General features: G+C 35.2%; 1 protein-coding gene across 2 annotated transcripts; it reads left to right on the top strand.

Moving 5' to 3' along the window:
* Positions 1-21: 21 nt before the first annotated feature.
* LOC136411643 (uncharacterized) lies at positions 22-10,967 on the top strand. Of its 2 annotated transcripts, XM_066394289.1 has the most exons (13): positions 22-341; positions 1,059-1,320; positions 1,374-1,631; positions 1,699-1,906; positions 2,662-2,733; positions 3,237-3,558; positions 3,613-4,065; positions 4,123-4,365; positions 4,418-4,612; positions 4,703-6,113; positions 6,299-6,437; positions 6,745-6,989; positions 7,272-10,967. In XM_066394289.1, exons 2-13 carry the CDS (start codon positions 1,101-1,103, stop codon positions 7,529-7,531), a joined length of 4,026 nt encoding a protein of 1,341 aa, XP_066250386.1. In that variant the 5' UTR covers positions 22-341; positions 1,059-1,100; the 3' UTR covers positions 7,532-10,967. The 2 variants fall into 2 exon arrangements, with proteins under 2 accessions (XP_066250386.1, XP_066250387.1); XM_066394290.1 differs by lacking the exon at positions 2,662-2,733 and having other exon boundaries at positions 23-341.
* The last annotated feature ends 2,023 nt before the right edge of the window (positions 10,968-12,990 follow it).

Here is a 12,990-nt window from a genome sequence, read left to right on the forward strand (position 1 = left end):
AAACTGTCAGTGTCAAACAGTCAACCTATGTTTTGACAGTTCGACAAAGAACAAAAATAGGAAACAAGAAAATCTGGAAACTGGAAAATCTGATTCGGGGTAATCGGGATTCGGGAGTACGCCAAAAACTACAGACTCTACTAACTACGGTTTATTTTCGGATATTATCCTGGATTTCTATGCCAAATGAAATACAGCAGTCTTGGAATGTGGATGTGAAGTGTCCTAATTATTATTTACGAACTGAGAATGTGGGGTCACTGAAATGCTTCTCAACCTAGTTTCAGTGTGCCATTGGGGGCATCATCTTCGCATTGCAGAGTTTGTCCTTTAAATAATAGGTAAATAAATGTTTAATTTAAATATTAACGTTCCTAGTTTTATTCACATTACTTCATTTATGTTATAAAACTCTTAGAAACATCTTTGCAATCTTCATCAAATTGTGGTTACAGAATAGCCTTGTTTGGCACCTATAATAATCCAAAGTATAGATTAAATAATTATTCTACTATATTCACATTTCCAACAGTAGTCAGTGTTTAATATCTTAATTGATTGCAGTTCTATGTTATTGAGTTGTCATGTTAAATTCCTAATGTGCAATCAATCAAGTTTTAGTTTACACTGGTTAACCTTCAAGTAGGGAACTAACATTCAATTCCAGATTAAATTAATAAACACAGAACACAGGTTTTTTAAATCTTCAGTTTTACTAAAAGATAAAGTGTCTGCTTTTTAACATCCAAACATAATTATTAACAAAGCATTCCACAAGTTTTTAGACGTAGTGACATTACTAATACTTAGTAAGTGTTTAATGGTGTTATGGCGAATTCAGGCACCTGCACTGGTATGTCCTCAATGCAGCATGGCCGACTTTTTCAATTATTCTTGTTTTATTATGATATTTAGAAACATGCTAACTAGAAGTTACTTCACGAACCTGATGAAGAGATACCTCATTAAGTGTGCATTGGTGTAGTTGTCAGAATTCGATATCAGTTAGGACATCAATTTGAGTTACTTATTGACTTAATAAAAAAAAATGTTTCCAGTTATGTGAAAACAATTTTCCTTCGGTGAGCTGTAGCCTAAAAATGAGTTCCAGGCCCAATTCAGGGTCGAGAACTTCATCAGGACACAGACGAGTGGAATCCGGAACTCACAATCGCCATAGTTCAACTAGTTCCAGCCAGAATCGCTCTGATTCTGGTCAAAGTCCTGGCTCTGAACAATATGATCGTAAACATGGCCATCATAAATCCAAAAGTGGGGTTCAAAATTCTGAACGGGAATATACTAGAGCAGATCCTGATTGTAAGTCTGTAAATCTTTTCGTGAATTTTTATCATTCCTTACCTTTATTTTAGTACACAATAAGGTAGAATTTCGCTCAGCCCAGATCATCAATACTGACCCACCACAATATGCCCGTCCAACATCTCTATATCCCCTTAAAAACAACCATGACAGTGGTTTGGTTGGCCCTGATGCTCTTCAGCCTGAAAGGGAGCCCATCAATTTTGAAGTTAACTTGGTTGGTGCCCCTCCTGAGGTTGAGCAATTGGTTAATAATGTCAAGCACGTAGCTGAACAGTTTCTTTATCACTGGAAAACCTTTCCTATCAGTAAGTTTTTGTGCATAAGAAGTATTTTCTTTTAGATTTTATTGTGGATTTTTGATTGCCATTTCAGTCTTACCAAATCCAGTTTCTCAATGTGATAGTTTTCCAACATCACAATTGTCCTCTGAGGGGTCTTTGGGTCGCTGCAAAACAAAATATCATCTTAGAGACTTGTTTATTGCTCCATCTTTTGATGAATTGGACGCAGTTGCTGTTGATGCCAATGGGGAACCAAGAAAATTGTCTGGAAAGCAGTTGGAGTATATTAGAGAAAGAGGGTAAGTGTAAAAATGTTATCTAAGAGTTTGGGATGGTTTACAATAATGTTATCAAAGTAAAATTTAAATTATATTCAACTTTTCCATAATATTTTTGAAAGAATATGTAACTATTGTGCTATTACGGTAGATATTGAAATTTAGAGTGAGGAAGATTTGATGATGTTTTCTTAGTTTTGAGAGGTTTTTCTAGGTATACAGGATCATCAGGTTTGGAATTTTAAGGAAACTTGTGTATCCAGAGAGTTTTGAAACATCCTCTGTAATATTGTTATGTGCTCCATAATTTTTACACTTTTGTTATATTTTACTTTTTGAACTCTTACTGAAAAAGGCAAACGCCTACGTACTATTTTTGTCTTCTTATAGGATCCAAATTTCTGAAGGCTACTTAAATTGTCAATTACCCTTTGTTTGCAATGTTTAGACTTCCTTAATAACGAACCCACACTGCGTCATATTAATAGCACTGATTATTTAGTATTTAGCCAACCCTATGAATGAGAGTCCTCATATTTAGTTTTGCTTTATTTTTGTAAGAATATAAGTAATTCTAAAAACCATGATAGTAAAATCCATAGAAAATTTTATGAAAAGCCGTTTTACATATTTTTAGAAAACTGCTAACCATTCCATGCCTCAGTCACGTTGCATTAACTTATCATCCACTATTTTTGAAGAGTATTTGAATAAAATGCAACGTGATTTGATTAAGTCCTTAATTTTTCTAAAACTCAAAGCGTTATTTTGTAAAGCTTGCACAAGGATAAGTTTGGAAAACCAAAAAGGTTGAACCAGGAACAACTAGAAAATATTAGATTATATGGGTATGTTGGATTCTTGTGCAGTGACTTCTACAGTTTGTTTTTTGTTTATCTTCTGTAGCAATTCAGCCAATTGCAATTTTTCTGTTATTTTTTCTTATTACTATTCCATCCTTTATTAAACAATTAACAGAAGATTTGCATAAGGCAATCTTATTGTTCCAGAAGGCAGCATTCTTTGATTTTCTGTTTGGCATTTTCTTCCTTTTTTAGAAATTGGCTGTCTGATTATTCGGTTTTAATAAAATAATACATATTCTATTGGTGTTTTTGATTTATTTTTATATAAAAAACTAAATATTAGTTCCAAACCGGGAAGCATCCTTAATTTTCAATGATTGGCTTTTATGTTCAATTAAAAGATCTATTGTTTTGTTTTGCTTTGAATGCCTTTATGTTTGCCGACTGAATAAGTAGCATTTTGTGTGACAAATGTGCAAGTTTTACCGTTCTTCAAACGTGTTTACATTATCTTTCCTAATTTCACTAAGTTTACCATCTTTCAGAGAATTTGAGGTCGAATCCTTAAATTTCCCCGGCCAGCAACATCGCTGGAGGCTCTCACAACTATTACAAAAGGGCATTGAAAATAGCAGGAACTCCTTGCTTGACGATTTAGCCTTGGCCTTGCGCTTTATCTTTGTCACCGCAAGGGAACGCATTTTTTCCCACTTCTTTAGCTTCAAAGAAGCAATCAGAGCCTTGATCTCTGGTCTGGTTCGAATTCTAGACATTCTCGTTGGTATTCCCAGTCTACAAGCGCACAATTTAGATACAAAAATCCGTGAAGAGAGGAGCAAATATTTAGTTGCCGAATTGGTTTGTCGAGTAAGTACTCTTTTTGAAGGTTTTAAGGAAGTGTTAGTTAAGGGTCGGTTTCAGGCGGAAAACGAGGATGCCTTAGAAATATTATATTCCTACATAAAAAAGCAATTGCGAAGAGCAGCGACAGAGAAATTTGAAGTAGCTAGGGAGTGTAGCCAGCCGCCTGTAGCACTGCCTTACAGATTCCTGACTCCGTCTGGATCGGAACTAGATCTGCGCCTGTGGGATCGTAGTTTGATGCGCAAGGCGTTGCCCATTTTGGTGACGATACTTGAGAGAGAGACTAGGGGATGGTTTTTGCATTTTCGCGAAAGACTGATTGCCGAACTGAGAGCGCAGAAAATGCCTGACGAGGACATTGAAAAGGAAGTTAACGATGCAGTGATGAAAGAATACTTACAAAGGGTGTACAACAGCATTTTGTCGCACCCTGATATTAACGGACTTGGCGATGGAATTGCGCAATTGTTGGTTCAGCAAGCCCAAAGCGTTGTTTTAATGCATAGGGCGGTACGTGGACTATTGATTCATTAGAGCGTCTATTGATTCATTACAGTGTCTTTTTAGGTAGAAAATGTTCAACATCGACTGCACAAAACTCAGGAAGAAGTGAAAAATAAACTGAAAAACGTCCATCCAATTCTGTCGAGAATCGATCCTTGGCTTAGGGCTAAATTGCGGAACTCCGAACAGAGATTCAGCCAGGCTAACCAATGGAGCGCACATGAAGAAGGCTTAACTTTGTGTAACTCTCAGAGGTTGCAGCAGACCGTTTATTTTTTGAATCGAGACTTAGCTTTTATGAGAGAGGTGTGTTCCTTTTTAACTTTCTATGTTGCCTTTTAATAGAGGTGTATGTTAGAGGGAGCCTGCTTTACTGAGGGAATTAAAAAAGGTCAAAACACCCACCAGAAGCTTTCTGTGGCCAACGCAGATTTGGTTACCCACTAACTGGATCATTCGGAGGAATTTCCAGGGGCAGTCCGAGGTTGTACCCACGGTTCTCAGCAAACATGCCACTAGTATTACTACTCCGAGATCAGATCCGAGCCAACCAGTAAGTGCTTTTAATTGCACGGCGTAGCTAAGAGTCATATTGAATCTAAGAACGTAGGTTATATTTTTTATATACTTACTTTCTTTACAGGTATTTTTAGTGGAAAAAGAAATAGTACGCACAACCACGACAAGATGGCCTTTATGGCGGATCTTCAACTATTTCCACCGCACTTGGTGTTGGACATGGAACGCCATGTTTTTCTTTGGTATTGTCATTCCATGGTGCAGTCCTCTCGGTTTACGAGCTCTACTGCTCTTAGAACCTTTTATGCCCGATTTAGAGCTCTCTCAAGTCAACGGCACCCTTTTTCCCAGAAAATCTAGCTCATCTTCTACCCTTGCTTCAAGACTTTTATGTCTTTGGCGGCATATTTCAAAGTCACGCACGCACTTCGAGACCAAACCTGATACTGGGTTCATTGGTAAAGGGTTTACAAGGCATTTGAACAGAATCTGGAACTACTTTTTTAAAGGTCTTTTTGGCACAATTGGATTGGTGTTCGTTTTTCCTTTGGTTTGCTTGACTGCCATTACCTTCAGTATTTTAATAGCCCTGACTGCTGTTGTTTGGATGCCTTTGTTGACTCTTATGGTTCAAATTACCAATGGCTTGGTTTATGATTTGGATAGTCCAGAACCGCAAAGGAACAGATTTTTTGTCCTGTTCGAAGCTTTGTTTTGGAACATTGTGGCCCAAGGGTGTCTTCAGCCACTTGCAGCTCTCTTTGTAGCTTCAGTTATTTGTCCCTTAATTGCTCTGGTGATTTTAACTGGAGGAGTCGCTCGATATTGGTTTAGACTAATGTGGGACGCCAGCCTTTTCCATCTTATAATCAAGAAAAGAGGCAGGATTCCCGCTAGCGACAGTTTTGCGGTGAGACGCGTAGCGGGACCAGGTCTCGCTTCTGACTATTACTTCCAAATAAGCCCTGAGCAAGCTTTGGCAGCCTTCGAAGCCAAAATGGAGTGGGATGAACTAGCAGCTTATCAAACAGTCATGGAAGGCACCATTGTGCAGCCTCAGAAAGACTTTAGTCATTTCGTAGAGGCGTGTTTTGGGAGTTTTTCCGCACAACTCTCAAAAAATGGACCGTATAAAAACTTGGAAAAAGAAGCACAAGATCTACTAACAGTTCTGCACGAAAAACTTGAGCGGCGCAGGAGGGATTTACAAACGGGGCTAAGCGTGACAGTTAAAAGCAAAGTAAAACTAACCACGCAGGAACTTAAAGTAGCGATTCAACAAGGGGCCATGATGTTGGAAAAGTTCTATCCGAATCACATATTTCACAAGATTGGATGTACAGAAGACGAGTTTTGGGATAACAAAGCCTTAAGTCCTGGGGATTGGGCAGGATTGGCGGGATTGTTGTACTCAGAGCTATTTAGTTTGGATTTTTTAACTCCATTGGATCATACGGACACCACGTTTCGATTAGATGCGCATCCGCAGGCGGATTTGACTAGATATACGGAGATGGTGCAGTGTGCTCAATTGGGTAAGTAACACCATAGTTTTCACCCCTAAGAGTGTATTATCTTTTGAAATTTAAAGAAGACACTAGAAGAAAGAATAGGCATATTCAGTTCGTTCCCAATTATTGTTGCGAGAACAGTTGTAGGATACATTCTACATTCAATCTAAAAATAAATACGTGAAAAATAACGTAAAATGCATTTCCAGGTGCTGGAGGTCCTGATTTACTTGGAAACGTATACACACCGCGCGGAAATATTCAGGTACATTCGCCCTATTTAGAAGTGTCGGCATTTAATCCCCGGGTCAAACAGTCGCCTACTGGGAAGAAAGCTGAAAAAAAGAGGTAGGAATCGTTGGGTACTTCTTTGTTATATTTTAATACATTTCGACTTTTCTAAACTTTGAAGAATCATCACAGATTAAAAAATCAGTTTTCTGTGTTTTTTTTTTACTTGAGGCAGCCTTATTGTTTAACAATTTCGTTCAGTTTTCATTATAGTTTCGTGTTTACTTTTTATCACTGATTTTTACACTGTACAGATAATTTTAGCCTTGAGGAATCCCAAAAAATGATTGACCTTTTCGAAGTAGAAATGAATTTCTTTCACTGTAGCTAACCTCTTAATTTACTACAAATTTCTTATATCTAGCGAATGTACGACTTCACTGGGGTCATTACGAGGCACGAGGACCACTTTATGGATGCCCTGGAAACGCCAGTACCGACCTTATTCCCCCGATAAAATGGTCATACCACTGCCGGTACCTCATCCCGCTCAAATAGCCGTTACTATTTACAACAGAGACTCGGACGATCCTATTTCGCTCGAATCTGATATTTGCCAGAGTTTGTTGAGGTGTATAGAAGAACACCATGTTTCTCCCGATGACAGCGGTAAGGCACACACATTTTTACAAGGAGTCTAAAACCCCGTTCGTCAAGATTGTAGTACGGTTCCATTATAAAAGAGGAGAACCAGTTAATTTAAATTTGTGTACCGCCACATTTTTCATCAAAGTTAACATAATTAGTTACATATTATGTATGATTTTTGAGCATAAAATACTCCATCAAATTTATGATTTTGTTAAATTACTGGTAGAAAATAAGCTTTATAAAGGGTTCGGCCCTATATGGTACACACAGACTTAACAACTGTTATAATTTTTCCATTAGGTATAGGCCGATTTCGTAGTGCTGATGATTCCTGTGAGACAATGAGCTCCAGTTCAGGGACGTTGGACAGTCCTCCTACTCGAGTGGATGGTTGCAATCAATCCAATGATGGAGTCTATCAGTGGACCTTAAGCAACTGGGGACAGCGTAAAAGAAACAACTCGGGCAGCGTTAAAGTAGATTTAGCTAGTCCGGAAGATGTAACTTTGGATAGCGATAGTACCAGGGTTGTGTTTAGTACCTATGGTACGACGGTGTAGAACGAAGCCTCTGGGTCTATTGAGTTCAATGCCGGTTTTCCCTTTTGATTTTAAAAGGTGACAAAATTTGTGATTAGCCTGACGCGTGTCGAAGATCTTGGATATTTCAGAGGTATCTATGAAGGTTTGATTCAACTCGGGCATGGTTTTCAGTAACGTGATTTGATAATGCTCTCTGTATCCTGTAACATAAAAAATGATTTTTTGGAATAATGTTGGTTTAGATGTTATAATAGAAATTATTCATTCTCATTGTTATAGTGAAGAGTTTTTACTGCCATGTAAGCGTCAATAGGTCAAGGTTCTGACACCTTTAAGAAGATAATATTCAAGAAACGTTGAGATAAAGATAAAGGTATTGCTCAGTTTCGTCGTTTCCTCTCAGGTATGTGCATTAATGAGTTTTAAGGAAACTTTTCACCGCCATTCCAAGTCTAATGTACCAATCTTATCTATTTTTTCAAACTTTTCAGCAGGGAGAACGTCAGACATACAAACATCAAGGCTTTAGGCAGTGGTTCTTTGCGAATCAGTTTTGGTATGTATATCATTGTATTACTATTACTGTAGAAAGACTGGGAGACTTAAGAAATAATTGGCAATTGGCACTTGTCAATTGTACAGTTAGATATACTTTTTATGTTTTTCTCTGCTATGGAGTTTAAATGGGGAGACTTTTAAGTCTCAAATAAAATGATATACATACCCTTTCTGTTCAAGGGTCAAATAACTTAAAATATATTCCCCAGAAGTTATCGCCATAACATTACCAGGTACTACTTACGGTTAACGTAACAATGCTCATTACAAAATCAGAATAATTTGTTCTAATGCCGACTTATCAAGTAATGTATTTACTTGTAAATTGATATCCATTACTCCTATGCCAAAACAAAATAAGTATTAATTTACTGGAATATTGCTTACGGTTGAGCAATTTTATTCTCCTTTCCGATTTCATTATAACAATGAGAAGTTACTCGCTACCTTAAAGTGTTTATTACCTTTTTAATTTTAACCATGCGAAATATTTTTGCCGCATCATCACGTTTATACAACAGCTTTAATTTTTTCTAGTGGTTATTTAGAATAGTCAGTTATAGAAGAGTACCTCTATTAAATAAAACATAATATAAGGTAAACTTAGATTTAAATTAGTATTTGTGCTACGCTATCAGCCGTAACGTCGCGCGATTAGACGCAAAAATTCTTTCTACTTATAATAATTATTAAATTAGAGCAAAGACTAATAATTACTTAATGTAAATTTATCCGGATTTATTCCTGTGAGGTGCTTTAAATGTTTTCGTAAATGTTTTAAACGCAAGTGGAGCACCCCATTTGAAAAATAAAACTATTTAAGCTCAATGGTTGCAGTGTGGATAAACCGCTTTTCGTGAAGTAACGCAGTTTTTGGTCAATATTGATATATCGCGTTTGAAATTAGGGACGAATATTCATATTGTCTATGATATATAATAATAAAAATGATATTGTAAGTAAGCTTCGATTTATATCGGATAATTTACTCTAATTAAACCTACAGCAGAAGTTTGGAAAACTTTAATTTCGTCCAGTTTGCGCTAGTAATTGTATGACAAATCTGATTTTTTGATTGTTTTACAGTGATTCAATGATATAAAGGTAATAGAAGAAAATTATTTTTCCAACGTTGCCCGTTTCCGCATGCAAGTACCAAAAACAGTTGTCCAATTTTAATGTTAGCTTATGATATTAACGAATTTTCGGGTTTACATTTTCCACATAATACAAGAGTGATTTTACAATTTAATAGCTGGAAAGAATTTTACATTTTTCTTATGTAAATGTGTCTCCTTTTTGCGCCAAAATTTATTGGACGAGAACGACATTTTGTTGAAATTATAAAGCATTTTAAAATGTTGTCAGAATTATAATTCGAATTTGCCATTTTGAGCAGTCACTGTCATAACAGAAGATAACCACCAGCTGAGTGTGTGGGCATACAAACCCAATAAAGTGAGTACTAAGTCGTAATGTCAATTGACACTTTATGTTAAATTTACTGTCAGAATTTCTTGATCTGTATTTTGTCCTTCAGGTGTCGCATACGCTTTTGGAGTTCCTAGTACTTCTTTCTTTAACAGCGTCATGGTTGTACATTGAAATTCTCCGTTGTCATGGGAGAAACGTGACATTCCTCATGTTTAACATGGCATTTAATCATAAATTTATGGAAAAATTTGACACCAAAATTATAAACTAGAAAAAGTATTAAAAATTCTCAATTTAATATTATTATTGACGTTCCTGAGATCGCAAAATAGAGGATATACATATATACTGATAGTGTCCTATTTAATTAAAAGACTTTTATAACACCTTTGTTAAAAGCTCTTAAAAGATCTGAGACAGGATTTTACTTGAAACCAGTTCATAATGCTTTGATAAAATGTAATTTATTACGCAACCTCTGATCTACCTTAGACAAAATTTCTTTTGAAAAATTTTAATAAATTAGGATACTTTTTCACTTGGAATTTGATTCGACCAATCAAAAGAAGTACGCATGTTTTTTTTTTCTTTCTTTATCCATTTTTCCGCAACACAAGAATCTCTGTAACACAACACCTAACAAATCGACAAACAAATCCGATAGCTAATATAAGCGTGTTAAATCTTATCAATGCACAGTGAAGCAATTTCAAGTAAATAAAGAGCGATTCAGATTGTGCTTCCATATACGCGGAAAATATTTTGAACATTAGGTGTTATGCAGTCAGTATTTCACATTGATTGATTTCAATTGCATATGAAGATAATATCACTCAAATGACCGTCTCAGCTCTTAAGGCATGATAAGATCCGCTTATTAACATGCAAGAATCTAGCGGAGTAATATCACATAACTGCAACTTACCTTTATTTTGTGATTTCATGTTTAGTGTCCAATTACTGCCACATATATTTTTTTTAATTGTAGTAATAAATATGAATTTTATGTGAACTATAAACTTTGAAATTATTAAGTTCTCGTAATAAATTTAGGTACTCTTATTATGTGTAGAGTTTTGTGATCTTTATTATTTTGTATTAACGTTTTGTACGTCGCGCCACTATAAGTGCTTTCAATTTTTTTGTAAATAGTTTTCCAATTTGTATTTTTACTGTATTTACCGGTATTATTCGTAGAGTTGCATTTACCTATAGAGTACAATAGAATTATTTTTGTCACGGACAGTTTCAATTTGAGCAGATTTGTGTGACGAGTAACTCGCATATGAACTTATGTGTTTTACTGGGACTCGAATTAAAATATAAGTATGCATCTGAAAAGGTATAAATAATATTATGGTTGACACAACTGTTTTAGTGAAATTGTCCAGAACGAAAATGTATTATTCAGTGAGATTGCCGCTTTGTGTTAAATTGTTTAATAAAACGCGTTTAAGACTGAGTTTTCCTGTTTATCAATACCTTGTTATTCCTTGTAAAAACCCAGCTATGGGGGCATCATGAGACGTCTTAAATAGATAAAGATTTATTGAAACATCAAGATTTTGTTTTCGCAGTTTAGGTTTTATCAGCACTGTCGGATTTTTGGGGGTCTAAGACATCCAAGGAGTACGTGGGAACACGACCAGAGTTTGTCTTGTTTGTATTGTAAATTGAGCACTAAATTGTTAGTTAAAATTAACATTAAATTTTCCAAGTGGAACACAACGGGAATTGGATTCCGAATTGAGTACCTGAAGCGGTGCTTCACTGCCCAGCATATAGCCTATAAGGGGCTTTACAATAAGGAGATTTGTACTTACTCTATTTATTGTGAGAGCGATAGATAGTTATATAGCTGTTTTCCAGTCACGATTGGATAGAGCAAGTGTCTTAAAATAGAGTATACCAATGGATGTAGTTGGCCTTAATATTTTTAAGTCCTTATGGGAGCGATACGACTGCTATGCGAACTGAACCCTATATTTTCAATAAGTCTCGAAGCCATGTAAGTAGAAACACTGTTTTTTTTCGGCAATTTTCTATCTTCAATCTTTTGATCTTGGCTGAACAAGTCAATTTTATTTCAATTGTTAATATATGTGAAATAAAAGAGCTTTGTTCGTGTTATATACCATCCTTACTGATCAGAAATAATTCATGAGAGAAAACGATGCATATACGATAGATAGTGCCACGAAGCCTCGTTATTTTTAAATCAGTATCGAGGAGACCGTTTAATAAAACAATTTTTAAAATTTCCATTATAAAAATGGATTTTTTTATTGTAGTTCTATTGTTTTAAATCGAATTTTTTAACATTGTTTATAAATTCCACAGATACCTATTAGTACACAAAATGGCTATTTTTTTACGTACCATTGGCGTGTAATACCGACGAAAAAAGATAATCAAAATGTTAATTTTCTAGATTGTATTTCAAATTTGGTAAAAAAAGTTTCTCCAAATATACTGGTTATTCATTGAATGCTATAATATTACTTAAATACAATCTTAATTAAACTAGTACATTAATAGGTTATAGCACAATATATACAAATAATTATAATGTGACTTCATGCTGAATCACAGATTGTTTGCTTATATTGTATATAATTTACCGGTAAATGTCTATTTTCATAATAATTAATGGCTATAAACCTGCATTTGTTACTTAATTAAGTATTCTTGTGTTGTTTTTACTTATTTTTGAGGTCGGTCTGGGAACTAAAGGAAATCATTTGTGGATACACAATCTTTATGGTATAGTATTAATTCTTTTACTTCTACCTTTACTTATTTCCTTAAAAAAATTTACGCAAAAGCTAGTGAAATTTGATTTTTTTTTCGCTTTTCTAAAGTTTTATGATTTAATACATTATTAAACTCGCGTTAAGAGGATAGGGATATCCTATTCAATCGCACAGCAAAGCAAAACAAGGCTTAATACATAAAAGAAAACTAAGTCAGATGTTGAAAATATTATTGAAGAAAATGTTGAAATAACTAAAACGCACATAAATTATGTCCCCAAGGACTAAACGACGTTTAAATGTTCCATCCCGTCCAGTAGGTCAATATTTCAATTCATATACACTATTTGCATACTGTTAGTGCTTCTCCCTGCACCTCAAAGTTATGCAATTACATGCTTACACCCCTTAATGAGTAGGTTCACACAATAATAATTAATGATAATATAAAAATTCCTATATTTTATCTATCTACATTCTAAATAACGATGATTTCAAAAACTAATGGGTGATAATTAAAACAACCTTGCCGTAAGTAATGAACCGTAAATGTAGGCGGTTGATTAAATCATTTACTACACAGGGCATCTCACTGAGAACCCCCATTAACCATTCTTGGAAAATTATGAATAGCAAAGTTACGAAAATTCGGTGGTTTGATAAGACTTGTAAACTTGTATTAAAGATTAACAAGGTAAACTTGCATTAAAATTGAACGTAGAATCCAAAAAT

The sequence above is a fragment of the Euwallacea similis genome, chromosome 10, assembly GCF_039881205.1.
Source record: "Euwallacea similis isolate ESF13 chromosome 10, ESF131.1, whole genome shotgun sequence".
In the NCBI taxonomy this organism is placed as follows: Eukaryota; Metazoa; Arthropoda; class Insecta; order Coleoptera; family Curculionidae; genus Euwallacea; species Euwallacea similis.

Coding starts and splice junctions, on each gene's coding strand:
- LOC136411643 (XM_066394289.1), top strand. CDS start 1,101: ATGAGTTCCAGGCCCAATTCAGGGTCGAGAACTTCATCAGGACACAGA. Junction 1,632..1,698: donor CTGGAAAACCTTTCCTATCA/GTAAGTTTTTGT, acceptor TTGCCATTTCAG/TCTTACCAAATCCAGTTTCT. Junction 4,066..4,122: donor TTGTTTTAATGCATAGGGCG/GTACGTGGACTA, acceptor GTGTCTTTTTAG/GTAGAAAATGTTCAACATCG.